The sequence below is a fragment of the Pteropus medius genome, unplaced genomic scaffold (assembly GCF_902729225.1).
Source record: "Pteropus medius unplaced genomic scaffold, Ma_sr-lr_union100, whole genome shotgun sequence".
NCBI lineage: Eukaryota > Metazoa > Chordata > Mammalia > Chiroptera > Pteropodidae > Pteropus > Pteropus medius.
Window position 1 is genome coordinate 4,406,126 of NW_024356335.1, and position 17,401 is coordinate 4,423,526.

Sequence of the window (17,401 nt, forward strand, 5' to 3'; positions counted from 1 at the left end):
CAGTAAGTATAGCGCAGGTAACATTTCGTGAAAAGGTATATACAAGATGCAGGCATGTGTTACTATGTTACCTGGAATGTAAGTTCCTGAAGGGATTGGGCATTTTGATTTTGAAGTCTAAGCATTTGTAAAGGCCTTTTCACGAGTGGAAAAAAAGTAACCTGATTTAATACACATTAAGGAATCCTATGATTTTTTGTTTGTTTCACAAAGTTACAGCTTACCAAAAATGGATTTTTATGTGCTGGTGAGATCGCGGTACCATTAGGTTATAGGTCACGTTCAATGGAATTTCATAATGTTTTTATTTGGGGAATGCAGTCAAAAACGAAGTCCCTAAAAGTAATTTATTCATAACTATTGAGGTCACCTTGTAGAGCCCCCTGTTCCTGCAGGTCTCATGGAGTTACTAGGCTGTGGGAAAACAAAGTGGCAACATTAGTGTACAGAGTAGCTAGTATGCTTTGTGCCCGATTGCAAGGGGGTGTTCTCGGGCTGGCCCATAGGCAAGTATGTATTGGAAAGTGCCAGACGAAATGGTTCAAAAGTCCTTTGCTACAGGACATTAAAAAGAAAAGAGCAGATATAGTGGCTGTTCAGAGTTTCTCTGGGAAGAGGGCATCCAATGTGCTAGGCTTAGCTTAGGGGAACTTTACATAAATTGGCATAGAGGCAGTAACTTAAAATGTGTCGTAACATTAATTTCAAAACCTTAAGGAATATTTCTATTTTGGACCATCCCTGCAGTTGAGGTTAATGTTGGTTTCTCCAATGATGGCCCGGTTTCTAAAAGACAAGTATTCCTTCCATGACAGGCCCTTATTATTACACCCAATTCAGGCTCTAAAATGTAGACCTGGTGTCTTGTTGGGCTGACACATTGGCTTTACATCTGGCCTTCTTCGTTTGCGTGTAGCCGTCAGGATGTGAAAGGTATGAGTTTTTGACTTGATGGATTTGGGGGACCTTTTGGGCTTTAGAGGATTCCTGGACAATTGTGTTCCTTAATTGATTTGGTAATCTTTACTGCTTTATAACAATTAGTTTCACAGTTTTACTTGGTCCCAGAAACAGTTTTGGTTTTTCTACCTTTTTTGTTAGATTTTTGCTATGAACCCTTCCTGGCAATTGCAAGAACGGAATTCTGTTGCAAAGGGTGAAGACTTTAAAGATTGCCTGCAGACTTGAAACAAGTTCTTTAGGAGATGAATGCATAGCCTTTCCAATTATTTCAAGAGGACAACGTCTTGCTTTGCAAAGTCTGTCCACGCCCAGCAGTGATCATTCCCTTTTGAATATATGGCTGTGTTCATTGAAGACTCACAGGTTTGTTTTTTAACAGGTCTGAAGGAGCGGACTGCAGCTTTGTGATGAGAACAGTCGAGAGGACTTTTTTTTAAAAAGTGGAGGGGGTGTGCCATCTTGGTTAGTTGGTGACACTGTACTTAGATACTACTCAGGGAAGGGAAATCTAAATGTGTATAGATTGTTTGCAGTGCTGAGGATAAAGTATATAGAAACGGGAAAATGCTTCCTTGCTAGGAATGTACCCTGCTGGGAAGAAATTTGTGTTCCTTTCAGTTTGATGGTTATTACACAGAGTTGGTTTTCACTATCTGCTATCCACTGGATGTTGAATGTGAACGTCAGTTTTCCTAAGAATTACAGTTTCATTAAGCACCATCAGTCTGGAACTTTGTTTCCCTGTAGTTTTGCCCGGCCTGGGTTTATTAGGAAAGTTGGTTGAATTCTAGTTCTAAACTTCACGAGGCAGTGAAATCTCAGCTAACTTGGAAAGTAATTTCAAGTTCTTCGACATAGTTTAGCTTTCTGGCTGTAGGAGGGGATAAATGATCCTCAAGATGGTAAATACACCATCCTTCTGCAGGGGAAGCTTTGCTAGTTTGAAAAAACCCATTCATGGTCTCCCTAAAACCTATGACCTGCAGTCAGAAGCTGATAGTCTTACATCTAAATTATGGTTAACATTCAGCTCAGGGCAGTTTGATAATAACCTCCACTTAAAAGAGCCTACTATGTGCTGGGCTAGCCTACTACTCTAATATGTATGTACATGAACGTCCTGGCCTGCCTCTCGTTATGAAGTGTAGGCATCTCCTCTACTGAACCAAGTTACCTTTGTATTTGTTGATGCTGCTTAGTTGATTTCCCATTGCAGGGGAACCTACTTTTTCCAATCTGAAGGAGGTGGTCAGAGCAAAGTGGAACTGACATGGTTTTCTCAGGAAAAGCACGTAGGGCACCTATTCCAAGTCAGCAAATGAGCCACCTTCAATATTTGACCCTTATCTTCTGACCCCTTAGACATGGCTCTTCAGCGAAGCCGTGACACAAGGTGTTGGTGAGCACTGGCTGCCGAGAAGTGGCTAGACAGCCCTAGACAAGGTAGTGAAGACCAAGGATCCCATACACAGGCAAAATCCATTGCCAGGACAGCTAGTGCTGGCTGGTTACCTAACTGAGATAGTGGCTATTTCTCAGGGTGTATCTCTTCAGATGGGGCTCTTTATAACAGCGGTGGAACAGTGAGTGGCTCTGGCCTACCCGAAAGCTCCAATCGGTTCAAGTGATGGGGGCCTGGGAGACATTTTGGTTGGTTTGTAATTTAGCATAACTTGGGTGAGGGTTTACTTTTTTCAGACGCGGGTACGTTCTTCTAGTGACTAGACAGGGCCAACACTTTGTGGGGGCGACAGGTTTGGGATTAGCCATTTTCACACCAATGTCATCCGAAATGGAGAGAAATTTAGAGACGGCGCCAGGTGGTGGTGGGGTTCCAAGGAAGAGAAGGCAGACCTGCCTGGAGTGGGCCCGCCACACAGGTAACGCCCTGCGGCCGGCAGGCGGCGCTGTCCCCACTCGGACCCGCTCCACAGCGCGCGCGGCGGGGCAACCAGAGATCCCCAGCCCGGGAGATGTCCCTCCCTGCTTTTCTGTTTAGGGGCGGCGGTCAGCGCCGTACACGGCGGGAACTGCGGCCTCCGAAGGGGTGCTGGGTCCCAAATCCCGCGGGACGTCGGATCCAGGGGGAGGCGCTGTGGCCTCGGGTTCAAGAGTGGGGTCCGGAGCGCCGATCTGGCGTGGCCGAAAGGCGGCGCTGATCCCAGGTCCCCGGAGGGCCAGCGGACCTCGGGAGGGGGCGCAGGATCCCGCGGTTCCGGCGCCGCTTCCCGGGAAGTTTCAAGTTTGAAAGTCTTGGCGGAGGGGCCGCGGCTTCCGGACCCGGAGTGGTGGAGAGAAGGGGCCGAGCGGCGGGAGCGGCGCCATGGAGGAGGGGGCGCCGCGGCAGGTGACCCTCGCTGGGAGAGCCGGGCTGCGGGCGCGGGCCGAGGGGGCGGGGGAGGCCTCGCTCACAGCCGCCCCGGGTCCACGGAGCCCCGGCCCCGCCCCGCGTCCCTTTCCAGCCCCTGCCTCAGGGCCCCCCTGTCCCTTCGCAGGGCATAACTGAGCACTAGGATTATGCCCTCTGGAAACGTCCCCCAAACACCCTCAAGTGACTCAGAACCTCCAGCCAGGCCAGCCCATGAGTACTTCTGAAACCTCAGTCAGAGCCAACAGGGTGGGCCCCAAAGTTTCCTAAAATCGGTTCTTCCAGGTAGGACTCTTAGGGCCAGTGGGAGTCGGTGAGGAAAGCAAAGAAGCCCAGGCACGTTGGGGAGCGACCTAGGGGAGAGGCACGCTCAGGGAAGGGGGCTGGCGAGTCCCACGCACTTGGGGGGCCCTTCCCAGAGCACACAGGTGCCAGTGGGGAGTGTGCATGGGAGGCGGAGGGGCTGGCAAGGCAACCTTCGGGTATGCGGGCCTAATGGCAAGGGGACAGGTTCCTGCCAGAACTGGCAGTAGATGTGTGTGCCCTCCCCCCCCCTCGCCCAAGGCTGGGTGCATGTCTGTTACTGGGGAGGGAGAGCTGGTGTTCCAGCCCAGAGCAAATGGGGGAGGTGTGTGAGCACATGGCAGGAGTCCAGTCCCGAGCAGACAGGACCGCGGGCCATGCTCAAGGCTGAGCCCACCTCCACAAGGCTCCTTGAGTGGTCCCACCCCAGCAGCTTAGACAGCCTTCAGGACTGTCTGCCCCCTCCCACCCCCTTCCTCCGGAGGTCCCTCCGCCTGTTCCAGCCGCGGCTTGTACACATTTTCCGATTTCCTGTGAACCTCCGCCCAGCAGTGGCAGCTGGGTGACTCAGGACCCCGGTGGCCGGGCCCCCAGCTCCATGGGATCTTTGTTTGCTCAGGCCTTTGGCTCTGGCCCTCTCGCCTAGAGCCGCCAAAGGATTTCCTGAGCCCCACCCCTGCCCTCTGACGGCTGGGCCAGCAGGCACGGAGGCCTGGGGTGGGGGGTCCCTGAGGCCAGGGTGGCCACCCCTTCCACTGGGCTCAGGAGATGGAGACCAGAGAGGTAAGGTGGCAGTCCTGCAAGAGTCTGGAGGCCAGGGGCGGGACGGGGGGTGGGCATCATGGGCTGTGGTCAGTTTTGGCATGGGTTGATTTGAAATGGCCTCTGGGAAGGAGGTTTTACTCTTCCTTGCTCCAACCTGGGGTGAAGTCATGAGAAAGCCTACTTCCCCCTGGGAGCTGAGCTGGGAGTGGGCCCCTGATTCCTCCCCAGCCCCTCTCTGTGCTTCTGCTTTCCCACGTGGGGCACTGAGGCATCAAGGAAACAGCCCCAGCCTCTACTCAGGCCTCCGGCTGCCCTCTGACCTTGGGTGAATCCCTAGCCTCCCTTCTGGTCCCAAATCTTAGCCTGAACTCCAGCCTCAGAGCAGCCTGAGGAAGTATGGCTGGCAGGGAGGGGCTGGTGCCCAAGAGGTGGTGGCGTCTGCTTCTCTGTGTTGTGACCTTGCGTGGACTACTTAACCTCTCTGTGTCTCAGTTTCCTCACCTGTAAAATGGGGTACTAACTACACCTATCTTATGGGGTTGTTGTCAGGACTGACAAGTTTAGGGGTGCAAACCTCGTAAGACAGGCCCGACAGCCAGGAGCACCACGTGAATGTTACCAACGTTTCCCTTCACTTTTCTCTCTAACGCAGTGGACAGGAGCCTGGGCTGCATAAACAGCTTTGGGTTTCCACCTGGCTTAGGAATACTACAGTTAGAGACACTTCCCAGACACTGTGTGTCAGTCTTGGGTGCTGTCCATGCCTTCCTCCCTGTCTGTCTGTGGTGGCAGTGAGGACAGAGTGGCATGGCTCCTCTGCCATTCCACAGCCTGGGCCGGGCCAGCAGCCCCCCAAGGATGAGAAAGAGGTGATCCGTCGGGCCATCCAGAAGGAGCTGAAAATCAAGGAGGGTGTGGAGAACCTGCGGCGGGTGGCCACAGACCGCCGCCACCTGGGCCACGTGCAGCAGCTGCTACGCTCCTCCAACCGCCGTCTGGAGCAGCTGCATGGGGAGCTGCAGGAGCTGCACGCCCGCATCCTGCTGCCCGGGCCGGGGCCTGGCCCAGCTGGTGAGTGAGGGAGCAGTCTGGGCAGGCCCCCGGGGACAGGAGATGGCAGGCTGACCCAGCTCCTCAGCCTCGGCCCTGACCACTCTCAGAGCCTCATCAGGTAGCCTCTGCCGGAGGGGAGGTGGGGGAGGAGATAGGTAGGCCGCAGGTAAAGGGTTCATGCGCCCCATACTCCATGCACACAGAACCTGAGGCCACAGGACCCCGGCCTCCAGCAGAACAGCCAAGGGCCCGGCACCTGGAGGCTCTACAGAGGCAGCTGCAGGTGGAGCTAAAAATAAAGCAGGGGGCTGAGAACATGACCCACACTTATGCCAGTGGCACCCCCAAGGTAAGGCTCCTGGGCTCTCCTGGGGAGAGATTTGGCTCTCAGGTTATTTATTAGGGGAGATTCTGATCCAGCCTCTGTTCTGATAGGAAAATGCAACCCAGCCAGTGACCATATAGGGGAGATACGATCTTAACCCTTAGTCTGATGGGGGAGACATACTCACAGGTGCCAGCTTGGTGGGGAAGACGTGGCTCGAACCCCTAGTCTAACAGAAGGCACAACACCAGTCTAATGGGGGAATCCCAGCCCAAGTTCACAGTCTAGGAGAGAAAGTTCAGCCCCAGGACCAACTTCTAGCACGGTGTGTGGAGCTCGACCTCAGCCCCTGTCTGGTCTGATGGGAGAGGCTCTGCCCCAGACCTAGTCTGACAAGGGAGGCTAGTTCTCCATCTGGCCTCCTGGGGAAGACTTGGCTTCCGCCGTGCTCCGATGGGGGAAGCTTGGCTTCAGTCCCTGGTCTGACCAGGGAGGTTCTGCACTAGCATATGTCATGACCCCAAAGGGAAGGAAGCTCCTGGCAGCTGCCCAGCAGATGCTGCGGGACAGCCAGCTGAAGGTGGCCCTGCTGCGAATGAAGATCAGCAGCCTGGAGGCCAGTGGGTCCCCCGAGCCAGGTGAGGCCTTGAGGAGCGGGGACAGGCAGGACAAAGCAGGGCACGGGCCTGAGTGCTGACCCCATCCTCCAGGCCCTGAGCTGCTGGCAGAGGAGCTGAGGCACCGACTGCACATTGAGGCTGCCGTGGCCGAGGGTGCCAAGAACGTGCTGAAGCTGCTGGGTAGCCGGCGAACACAGGACCGCAAGGCTCTAGCTGAGGTGGGACCATGGCCCGCCCTGCCCCTGCCGCTCCTCTCTGAGGGTCTCTTCGTTCCTGTACCACCCTCTGCAGTGGCAGGAGGCACTGTGGACTGGCCGGGTGGGGTGGCAATGAGGAAACAGGAGGCGCATTCGGTCTAGACCTCATTGGGGATGTCTCCAGGTGGCCTGAGCCACTGTCCCCATCCCCTCATGCCCCATGGGCTGGTGTCCCCTCTGCAGGCTCAGGCCCAGCTCCAGGAGTCCTCCCAGAAGCTGGACCTCCTGCGGCTGGCCTTGGAGCGGCTGCTGGAGGGTCTGCCTCCTGCCCACCCGCTGCGTGGCAGAGTGGCCCGGGAGCTGCGGACCGCTGTGTCTGGGAACCCCCAGCCTTCAGGGACACCTGTGAAGCCCACCACCATGACAGGTAGCTAGGGGTCCCACTTCAGAGCTCTTCCTCCCTTCCAGAGAGGACCCTGAAACCCAGTGGGGAAGACCTTTGGAGAACAGTTCCAGTCCTGGCCCCACCCCCCACCCGCCCCCAGTTGTGTGACCTCGGGCAGCTGACATCCTTTCTCCAAACCTCAGCTTATCCATCTATAAAACGAGGGCGACAAAAGCACCTACTTCATAGGGTTGCTTTGAAAATTCAGTGAGTTGTTGCGTGCGAAGTGCCAAGCACTCTGCTGGCGTAGTCAGCACTTGATCAGTGAAGCTGTTATTTAAATGAGTAACCATGAAAATGCTTAAAGCACCAGAGTTAGGGAGCTCACGGCTCTGCAGGCCTGGGTACCCTGTCTGGGCAGTTTGGACCATTAGAAAGTCCTTTCTTATCTCGAGCTGGGTCTGACTCCTTGTAGTGGCAGCCGCATTGCAATCACCAAACAATCTGAGAGTGTCAACTTTGGAAGCCCTGAGCTTCCCACCTGGGACACAGTGCCACCTGGAGAGCCCAGTGCCTTCCTGCTGGGTGCTGGTGCAGGGGTAGATAGGCCACACCCCGCTGTGAACAGAGCTGAGAAGGGGAAGTACAGGGACTGGACGGGCCCCCTCACCTTGCCGTGGGGAATCAGAAATGCTTCCTGCAGGAGATGGTGTCTGAGCTTGGCCTTGAAGGGCTTATGGGAGTTGGCCAAACGGACAAGTAGGGGAAACAGCTTGTTGAAAGGTCTAGAATTGAGCTACTTGGGGCCACCCCATATCCTGTCTCCTGCTAAACCCCCAGTTCCCTGAGTTGTTCCTCCTAAGATGGTCTTTGAGCCTGGGCACTGCTTTTTTTTTTTTATGAGGTCTCTCAGAGTGTAACCCCCAGGCCTGGACTTCTTGAATGGTGCTCTTAGGCCCAGTTTATGTCCTTAAAAATACGAGAGGGATGAAACTTTAAGGGACGAAACTCTAGTGACCCTACAAATGAATCCACTTGGTTGGCAAAACAGTCTTTTACCCATTGTGGGAGGTGGAGCAGAATTTGGCCTCATTTCCACTGTAAAGATGGGGAAACTGAGGCCCAGGGAGGAGGAGGGACAGGACAGGAAGCCAAGCTTCCTGTTCCCTAAGCTCTCACCCCTGCCACGGTGCTCTCCGGGCCCTGAGCAGCATGTCATCAAGAACTGTGGCTCCATGCGGCCTGGCTGAGGTCTGAGTCTTGCTCCTCTGCCTGTGTGTCCCTACTGTCCCCAACGCATGGAGGGTCCTCACTGAGGTGGGGGTTGGCGCAGTCGGTCTGCCTTGAAGGTGGCAGATGGCTGCCAAGGCCTAACACGGGCAGGGTCTGGGTTCAGCCACCTCCAGGAGAAGGTGGCGTTCCTGGGGCTCCAGACGCCCACTGGTAGTGTCAATGGGAGGGTGGCACCTGACAATGTTCCCCATCCCCCAACGCTCCCCACAGGGACGCTACAGGTCCGCCTCCTGGGCTGTGAGCAGCTGCTGACAGCTGTGCCCGGCCGTTCTCCCATGGCCACGCTGGCCGGGAGCCCCTCCCAGGGCTGGCTTCGGGGCAAGGCCAGACAGCAGCGTGGTGGAAGCGAGCTGGCCAGTGAGTAGGGGGACATAGGGAGTTGGGGGGCAGCAAGGACCCTCACTCCTGGCCTGCCCTGAGCCCCAGCTCTGGCCCAACAGGCGAGGTGCTGGCTGTGCTGAAGGTGGACAATCGCATCGTGGGTCAGACGGGCTGGGGGCCAGTGGCCAAGCAGTCCTGGGATCAGGCCTTTGTCGTCCCCCTGGAGAGGGTGAGAATGGCCTCTGTGAGGCCAGGGGCGACCTTGGGCCACGGGGTTCAAGGTCGGCCAGGTAGGGGCTGGTGCCGCGCCCCACCCTCAACTTGGCCTCCCTGATGTAGGCCCGGGAGCTGGAGATCGGGGTGCGTTGGCGGGACTGGCGGCAGCTGTGCGGCGTGGCCTTCCTGCGGCTGGAGGACTTCCTGGACAATGCTTGTCATCAGCTCTCCCTCAGCCTGGTGCCACAGGGCCTGCTCTTCGCCCAGGTGCCCAGTGCCTCCTGCCTTCTGATCTTGTGGGCCCCTGGCTCCATCAGAGCTAAAAGGGCCTTCGAGACTGTGACCCACCTGTGCACAGGTGTGGAGAGTGAGGCCCAGAGGGAGGAGGTCTCCAAGAATGAAGGAATCCCGCACCCTCTCTGAGGACTTCACAGGAGTCTAGTGTCCTTGTCCTGCCTGCCTTGCCTCACGTGTGACCCTGGACTAGCGCCTCTCCTCTCCGAGCCTCAGTTTCCCCACTGGTACCAATGAGAACATTGAACACATTTCTCTGGGCCCTTCTGAGTCTTGCATCACTGCTGTTGGAGGCTTCAGCTGGGATCCTGGAGGCAGAGGAGGTACCTGTGGAAGGTGGGGTAGGAGGGGACTGGCCTTCAGCCCTGCCTCCCTCCCCTGCAGGTGACCTTCTGTGACCCTGTCATTGAGAGAAGGCCCCGGCTGCAGAGGCAGAAACGCATTTTCTCTAAACGCAGAGGTATGGACAGGAGAGGGTTTTGTGTGTAGGGGACAGGGCAAGGGTGTCAGGGGGACCCAGGACTGAACCCTTCTTTTGCTCCAGGTCAGGACTTTCTGAGGGCTTCCCAGATGAACCTCAGCATGGCGGCCTGGGGGCGCTTAGTCATGAACCTGCTGCCCCCTTGCAGCTCCCCAAGCACGATCAGCCCCCCTAAAGGGTGCCCCCAGACCCCGGCCACACCCCGGGGGGCCACCAACCCTGCGTCGCCCAGGTGAGAGCCACCTCGCCCCAGACCGCCTGCTTCTCTTCAGCGTCCCCCTCTCCATGTGCCATCAGCGTCCATCTTTCTGTCCCTGTCGCCTGCCCTGACTGTCTGTTTCTCGGTATGGCCGTGTATCCATCCGCGCCCAGCTATTCCATCGGCCTGTGCCTCATCATGCACCTGCTTCCTCCCCACAGTAATTTCCCCCCCAAGAAGACCACCTTGGGAGACGAGATGAGGCCTCCACCCAAGCCTCCACGCCTCTACCTACTCCAGGAGCCAACCCCTGAGGAGATGCCGGTGAGTGGGAGCTGGTAGCCTTGGGGGTGCTGGGGTGGCAGTGGCGGGGCTGGAGGGAGGGAGGAAGGGAGCCCTGCTCTGCCCTGAGCCCCTCTGCCCTCACAGCGTTCCAAACGCCCCCACATGGAGCTCAGGACTCGACTCGGGTCGTCTTTACCAGCCTCAGCCACCAGGTACTCTTCAGGCTCACTTCTTGTCTGAGACATTATCTACTGTAGTGTGTCCATTGCTACATCACCCAGTGGCTCCTTGGCATAGTCGCTGGCTCGCTCTCAGGTTCTTGCCCTCTGAACTCACGTTATGGAGCTCCAGCTGTATGCCAGACTAGGCAACTGCTGTCCTAGGAGCCCCCACCCAGGCTCGCCAGCCCCATATGTGGGGACAGCCCAGGACTGGGCATGGAGGGTTCGGAGTGGCTCTTGGTGGAGGCCCAGCCCTTGTCCCAGGGACTTCCTGTGCCCTCTCTCTTGCAGGAAAACCCCCCGGCTTCAGGACTTTCGCTGCTTGGCCGTGCTGGGCCGGGGACACTTCGGGAAGGTAGTGGCCTGAGGAGGGCACAGTGGAGAGGGGAGGGCATCCCTGAGCGCTTTGGCTAGGAGGACACTGTGATCTGTGCGGTAGGGGGTGAGACAAGGCTCCCCTGTACTCCCCAGCTGGGACCCAACCTCTCTCTGGTCCCCAGGTCCTTCTGGTTCAGTTCAAGGGGACGGGGAAATACTACGCCATCAAAGCGCTGAAGAAGCAGGAGGTGCTGAGCCGGGACGAGATAGAGAGGTGTGTGGTGACACCATGGGGCGCCTGGCCCTGGAGGGTGCCCAGGAGGGCTGGCTTGGGTTGGTGGTACCAGAGGGCAGCAGAATGTTCCCGGGCTTTGAAGAGGTGGCTCTGGGGCCCAGCCAGGCCTAGGTTCTCTTTCAAGTACCTGCGGTTGTTAATGGCCTGCATTTGGGCAGGTCCCCTCTTATCTCTGTACCTCAGTGTCTTCATCTGTAAAATGGGATAGTGGTGGTTGTGCAGGTTCAATGACCCACGTGAGCCTCTGATACATAGAAACCATCGCCCTACCTGTGTGGCACTTTGACTGAAGACCCAGCGAGCCCGGGGTGTCATGTGGGTGGCAGGGCACAGCCAGCAGAGGTTTTCCTTCCCTCTAAACCCATGCCCCCCTTGCAGCCTGTACTGCGAGAAGCGGATCCTGGAGGCTGTGGGCTGCACGGGGCACCCTTTCCTGCTCTCCCTCCTCGCCTGCTTCCAGACCTCCAGCCACGCCTGCTTCGTGACTGAGTTTGCACCGGGTGGCGACCTCATGATGCAGATCCACGAGGACGTCTTCCCCGAGCCCCAGGCCCGGTGGGTTCCCATCCTTCTTGTCTGCCTCTTCCAGCAAGGCTCCCTGCCTCCCTGTCCCCGGCCCCCTTCACCCTGCTTCCTCCAGGGCCCCCGTCAGCAGAAGAGCAGGGAGTCGAGGAGGCCTTGGTTAAATCCTGGGTATCAACTCTCACAACATGTGTGACCTTGGGGCTCAGTTTATGAAGCTGTGAATTGCATTAATGACCATTTCATAGGCTTGTTGCATAGGTAAGTATAACATTTATGAGTTGCCGAGCACGGGGACCGGTGAATAGTGACTGGTGGCTGGAGTTATTTCTTGCCCATCAGGGCTCTGAAGTCTGGGCTCATATATCAGTTCTGCCACTAGCTGTGTGACCCTGGGTATGTCACTTACGTGGAGTCTCAGATCCTCATTTGAAAAATGGGCATGATGAGTACCAACTGCAGGTTGCTGCAGGATGCTGGGAGAAGAATGCGTGAGAACACTCAGCATCCTCCCTAGCACAACCTAAGTGCCCAGGAGGGGCAGGTCATTGGCGGGCAGCAAACCCTGGGTAACCCTGGGGCCATTGTCTGGAGGAACCCCCCCAGCCTCACCCCCGCCCTCCACCCGCAGCATGAAACATCCCAGTCTCCCACCCACATCTGACTCTGGCTGGGACATCTGGGGTCCCAAGGCCATGGCCATCCTGGTACCTCCCTGCCCTCCCCCTGCTCTCCTGGGTCCAAACTCCCCTCTACGCCACCCCTCCAGGTTCTACCTGGCCTGTGTGGTCCTGGGGCTGCAGTTCTTACACGAGAAGAAGATCATTTACAGGTAACTTGCCCCTGAGATGCTGGGAGTGTGAGCAAAGGAGCAGGTGCTGCCTTCCTCCAGGACCACTGTTCCCAGGGCCTTTTTCATCTGCCCCTCACCCTCAGGGACCTTAAGTTGGATAATCTTCTGCTAGACGCCCAAGGTTTCGTGAAGATCGCAGACTTTGGGCTGTGTAAGGAAGGTGGGTGTCTCCTGTCCAGGATCCCATGTCCTCCAGCCTTCCTCACCTAGTCCAGGCCGGCAGGATGGTGGGCAAGTGGCATCTCCCAGGAAACCTCCCCGCCCCCACCCTCATTCCAGGGACCGGCTGACATATTGGTGCCTCCTTCCCATCCCTGGGAGCTTAGAGTCGTAGCCTGCTCTTGGCTCCAGGGAGAGCTTGTGCTTGGAGCTGGGAGAGGGCACTGAGTTCTGCTTTCTTCGTGACCTTGGCATGTGAACTTGGCTGAGACTCAGCTCCCTCCTCCGTCAGATTGCATAAAAATTGTTCCCGCCTCCTAGGGGGCAAGGCTTGGCATGGAATTCGGCACATTGGGTCATAAGGGTTGGCGGTTGGTTCTTACAACCACAGAGGTTATTGTGGACGAGACACACTGAACCGGCATCGGTGTGCATGTTGGTTTATAGGGATCGGCTTTGGGGACCGGACAAGCACCTTTTGCGGCACCCCGGAGTTCCTGGCCCCCGAGGTGCTGACCCAGGAGGCCTACACACGGGCCGTGGACTGGTGGGGGCTGGGTGTGCTGCTGTATGAGATGCTGGTGGGTGAGGTGAGTGCTGGACCAGGGCTGCCGGGGGCTTCTCAGTTGGTGTGTGGTGGGGGTGGCCCATGCACCTGCTGAGCCCCCACCCCTGCAGTGCCCGTTCCCAGGGGATACTGAGGAGGAGGTGTTTGAGTGCATCGTCAATGCGGATGCCCCATATCCTCGTTTTCTGTCGGTGCAAGGCCTCGAGCTCCTTCAGAAGGTAATCACTGCAGAGTCCGGGGCTGGGCCAGACAGCTGCCGTGGCTCACGAGCAGCCCTGTCGCCGCCCGCCCTTGGGGCCCTGTGCCCCAGCCTGCTTGGGGTACTTGGGGAGGCGGCAGTGCCTGGGGTCACGTGCCCTCAGTGAGCACCTGTCCTCTTGCCCAGCTCCTCCAGAAGTGCCCGGAGAAGCGCCTGGGGGCTGGTGAGCAGGACGCCGAGGAGATAAAGACGCAGCCTTTCTTCAGGGTTAGTGGCCAGGCCTGCAGTGGTCCCAGACACCTGGCGCAGTGGGAGGTTTAGAGGGACATGTGGGTTGCCATTCCTGTCATGTCCTCTCAGGTGCCTCTGCCCTTGTCCCCAGACCACCGACTGGCAGGCCCTGCTCGCCCGTGCTGTCCGGCCTCCCTTTGCGCCCACCCTCTGTGGCCCTACGGACCTGCGCTACTTCGAGGGCGAGTTCACGGGGTTGCCGCCTGCCCTGACCCCGCCTGACCCCCGCAGCCCCCTCACTGCCCGCCAGCAGGCTGCCTTCCGCCACTTCGACTTTGTGTCAGAGCAATTCTTGGAGCCCTGAGGGCTTCTCCTGGGGTCCCTGCCCCCTGCCTCCCCAGACTGTTAGAGCCTCACTCGCCCACCTGATGCTGACTGTGCATCCTGCTCTGGAGGTGCAGGCCTTGCTTGGCATTTACCAGCCCCTGGGACCCGAGGCGGTGGCTGTGGGGCTGCTGTCGAGGGCTTGGCTCAGTCACACCCACCGAGTGACTCCTATCCAGACCTGCACCAGAAAGGGTGGCAGAGCGAGGAGTGGTCTGTTTTGTTTTTTAATACGTGACTTGCTTTATGGATTATTAAATATATAAAACTGTGCACTGGAGGCCTTCTGCTTTAGAAGCCTGTGCGTTGGTGCCGCAGCCCCCACAGGTCCTCTTCCTCCCCTTCTTTCTTCGGAGGCAGGACTGCCCACTGAGGCAAGGCTTCTGTCATCTCCTCTTCTCTGAGGCCTGGGAGGAGTGGGCAGAAACGAGAAGCCCGAGGCCCCTGGGGCGGCCCTCGCAGTTTTCAGGCTGGAGACGGTGGCTGTGCCTCCTGTGCCCCTAAGCAGCCTGGCTGCTGCTCTCTTCCTCATCCTCCCCGGCCCAGAGGGTCTCCCAGGACCCCGAGGGCCAGCCGCAGAAGAAGTGGGCCAGGTTGCGAGTCAGGCCACGGTCGAAGGGGTTGCCAGGGCGCTGGCGGAGGTAGGCAATGCGGTGCGAGGAGATGAACTCCCAGGTGGTGGTGTTGCTGGCCACCAGGTAGAGGTGTGAGGCCAGGAGCAGGCTGGCCGCCAACGAGAAGAGGGAGAGCAGCAGGAAGGTGGCGAACAGGAGCCCGCTGGACCGCAGCCACAGCCCCCAGGGCTGGAAGAACCGGAGGCCAGACCTGTGGAGCGGCATAGGGATGGGGGCCCGGAGCTGAGGGAGGGCAGGGGCACCCCAGCTGGGCAGGCCATTTGGAAGAGGGTCTGAGGCCCATGAAAAGGAAGCCCTAGCTCTCTACGCACCTTGTGGGCCCGAGCTGCTCACCCGCCCCCCACACCCCGGGCGGTGGCACAACCCACCATGCCAGGTACAGGCCCCACAGAAGCACCACCAGCTGTAGTGCCAGGTAGGCCACGAAGAGCGGGTGGTTGCGCTCCCCCACACAGTTCTCCATCCAGGGGCAGTGGTGGTCGTAGCGGCGGACACAGCGACGACACTCACGGCAATGGCGGGCCCGCAGGGGCTGCTGTGGGCACGGAGGGAGTCGAGCTCAACGCTGGCTCCCCTCTGGACCCAACAATGAGGGAAGGGGTGAGGGAAGGTTGGGGCCTGAATCTGGGAGGCCTTCCTGGAGGGGTGAGGCCAAGGCACCGGGGCAGGAGGAGGTCAAGAGTCTAACCTTGCCCCGACCCCTCCCAGGAGGTTCCTGCATCACCCACCAGCACCATGCAGTATCTGCAGCGCCGAAGGGGGATGGCCGGAGGACCCATGGCTGTCTGCTCCTCCTTGACTTCCTCCTGAAAATGAGCGACAGGGCATAAGATGGGGTCCCCTTGGGAGGCAGATGACACTGGTGGGTGTCTCCCTTGGAGGCCAGCTTAACTCTAGGTGTGTATATTGTGGGGCCCACCCCATGAGTAATGGAGATGGTGGAGTAGGGCAGAGTGCCCGGAGCGAGAAAGGCTGTGTGACCTTTGCCAGTTGCTTTGCCTCTCTGTGCCTTGGCAATTTCCTCATTGTAGGACGGGGTCCCAGGGCTGGCAAGAGTATTCACCGAGATGCCCCAGGAAAGCCTTCCACATAGAGCCTGGCATGAGACTGTTACTGGGGCCTTGGGTCCACCATTGATAGGAGGAGGGGTTCAGGCCCCTAGGGGCCCCCTGGTTACCTGGGGCTGGGGCTGGATGTTCACGTAGCCTGGGTCCATGAGTGACACGGCCAGGTAGAGCAGCAGGGAGCCCAGGACAAGCAGCAGAAAGGTGAGGGGCAGGAGCAGCTCCCCCTGCTCTTCCCACTGCCGCAGCGCTGGAGAGGCGGGAGGAGGAGAGTGAGGCAGGGGCCCCGGTGAAGAGGAGGGTGTGTGGGGGAAAGTGCATGGGGGAGGGGACAGCTGGAGGTGGGGGTGTGTCCCTGGCTGAGCAAAGGCCTGGAGATGGGGTTCGATGAGATGGGGTGAGGGTATAGGAGGGAGAAGTTCAGAGCCAGCAAAACAAACAAAAAAAGCAGTTCATCTGCACTTTCTCTGGAGGGCAACAAAGAATCATACAAGGTTATAGGGTCAGAATGTTGCTGGAAACACTCCCAGTGGAGAGAAGATGGATCAGAGGGGCAGCCTGAAGAGGCCTGTCCAGGAGGGAGGCTGGGCAAGGGCACAGGAAGGAAGGGTGGAGAGGAGGGGATGGACCAATGGGGATTAGGGGGTGAAGGGGCCAGACGTAACTGGATGTGAGGGAGAAGAAGGAGGGGTCCCTGCCTTTGGCGCCATGATGGTGAGAGATTAGCCAGCCTGAGATGCCCATGAGACAGAGACAGGAGGGCGGGGCCGGCAGGCTTGGATGCTGAGATGCTGCTGAGAGGATCATGAGGGTGGCCCAGGTCAGGAAGGGTCCAGCCCATGGAGATGACTGAGGATTTGGGGGGTGGAGGTAGGGGGCTGCGGTGTGAGGCGCATGAAACAGCAGAGTGTGAACAACGCTGGTGCCCCTTGGTTATTAAAGGCAGCGGAGAAGGAAAGGGGTTGGGGAGACTGAGCAGGAGTTTTAGGCTAAAGAGTGAAGACGGTGGAGGAAACTTGAGATGGGTCTTAGGCGGAAAGTGAGAATGCCCACAGTCCAGGGGCTGAGGCTGGAGCAAGGAGGGAGGGGCAGGGGCTGCTGCGGGTGGCAGTGAGGGAGGGTGAGAACTTGTGCTGGAGGTGGCCTGTGGCAGGTAAAGCGGAGAGGGATGGAAGTGGGGGTGGGTCAGTGGGGTGAACGGGGGCTACCAGGGCAAGAAGCGAGGATGGGGACACAGGGGACAGGCCACTCCCCTATGGGGTTTTCTCTTGCCTGGGGGTGAGGAACCTGGACTTTGGCAGCTGGTGGCCCTGGGGCTGGGTGGAATGCCTGTCCTGAATTTAGCTGATCCTCAGAATCTTACAGAGTGAAGATTAGGAGTTAATTCCTGGGAAGGATCGGGTGGGTCCTGGGATCAGGGGAGATGGGGGCTCCAGTAGGTCATTGGATCTGGTGGGCACCGCACGGGGCTTGGGATGGACAGGGCATCTGACAGGGATCAGGAAGATGCTGGGATTAATTAGGGCATCCCTGGGCATTAGGCGGAAAGCAGGTGGCTCTTGGAAGGACAGCTGGAGAAGGCCTCAGGAGCTGGCGGAGATGGGGTGAATCCCAGAGTCTCTGGGGCTTCGGCAGGGAACCCAGAAAGACTCAGGCGTCTGGGGAACCACGAAGGATTGGGTGGGTCTGGGGTCGTGCGGTATCCGGCTCACCGGTATCGTGCAGGAAGAGCACCAGCGTGATCCCCCAGGTCAGCACCGTGTGCCCGGTCCGTACCAGAACCCCAGGGTTGAAGAGCGCCCAGGGTGCCATCGCCTTGGCCCCCGGCCCCACCCGGAAGAAGCGCCCAGAGGGGCGGGCTCTCCGAGGGATTGGGGCCGCGGC

The 17,401-nt window shown here is 58.2% G+C and overlaps 2 protein-coding genes across 8 annotated transcripts; one reads left to right on the forward strand and one right to left on the reverse strand.

Annotated features, from left to right (window-relative positions):
* Positions 1-23: 23 nt before the first annotated feature.
* PKN3 (protein kinase N3) lies at positions 24-14,091 on the forward strand. 4 transcript variants are annotated; one of them, XM_039861676.1, is made up of 23 exons: positions 24-3,310; positions 3,459-3,616; positions 5,230-5,470; positions 5,656-5,801; positions 6,304-6,415; positions 6,488-6,615; positions 6,838-7,021; positions 8,483-8,629; positions 8,713-8,822; positions 8,933-9,076; positions 9,488-9,563; positions 9,648-9,816; positions 10,005-10,107; positions 10,213-10,280; positions 10,581-10,644; positions 10,790-10,881; positions 11,281-11,457; positions 12,056-12,256; positions 12,361-12,437; positions 12,884-13,026; positions 13,115-13,222; positions 13,390-13,470; positions 13,586-14,091. In XM_039861676.1, exons 4-23 carry the CDS (start codon positions 5,769-5,771, stop codon positions 13,796-13,798), a joined length of 2,430 nt encoding a protein of 809 aa, XP_039717610.1. In that variant the 5' UTR covers positions 24-3,310; positions 3,459-3,616; positions 5,230-5,470; positions 5,656-5,768; the 3' UTR covers positions 13,799-14,091. The 4 variants fall into 4 exon arrangements, with proteins under 4 accessions (XP_039717610.1, XP_039717608.1, XP_039717609.1 ...); XM_039861674.1 differs by lacking the exon at positions 3,459-3,616; XM_039861675.1 differs by lacking the exon at positions 3,459-3,616 and having other exon boundaries at positions 12,194-12,256.
* Positions 14,033-17,384, reverse strand: ZDHHC12 (zDHHC palmitoyltransferase 12). 4 transcript variants are annotated; one of them, XM_039861687.1, is made up of 6 exons: positions 17,230-17,384; positions 15,631-15,767; positions 15,182-15,259; positions 14,822-14,988; positions 14,765-14,778; positions 14,033-14,675 (listed from the first exon to the last, which is right to left on the reverse strand). In XM_039861687.1, the coding sequence occupies exons 1-6, from the start codon at positions 17,327-17,329 to the stop codon at positions 14,347-14,349; spliced, it is 825 nt and encodes a 274-aa protein (XP_039717621.1). In that variant the 5' UTR covers positions 17,330-17,384; the 3' UTR covers positions 14,033-14,346. The 4 variants fall into 4 exon arrangements, with proteins under 4 accessions (XP_039717621.1, XP_039717620.1, XP_039717622.1 ...); XM_039861686.1 differs by lacking the exon at positions 14,765-14,778 and having other exon boundaries at positions 14,033-14,643; positions 14,822-14,985; XM_039861688.1 differs by lacking the exon at positions 14,765-14,778 and having other exon boundaries at positions 14,033-14,621.
* Positions 17,385-17,401: the final 17 nt, after the last annotated feature.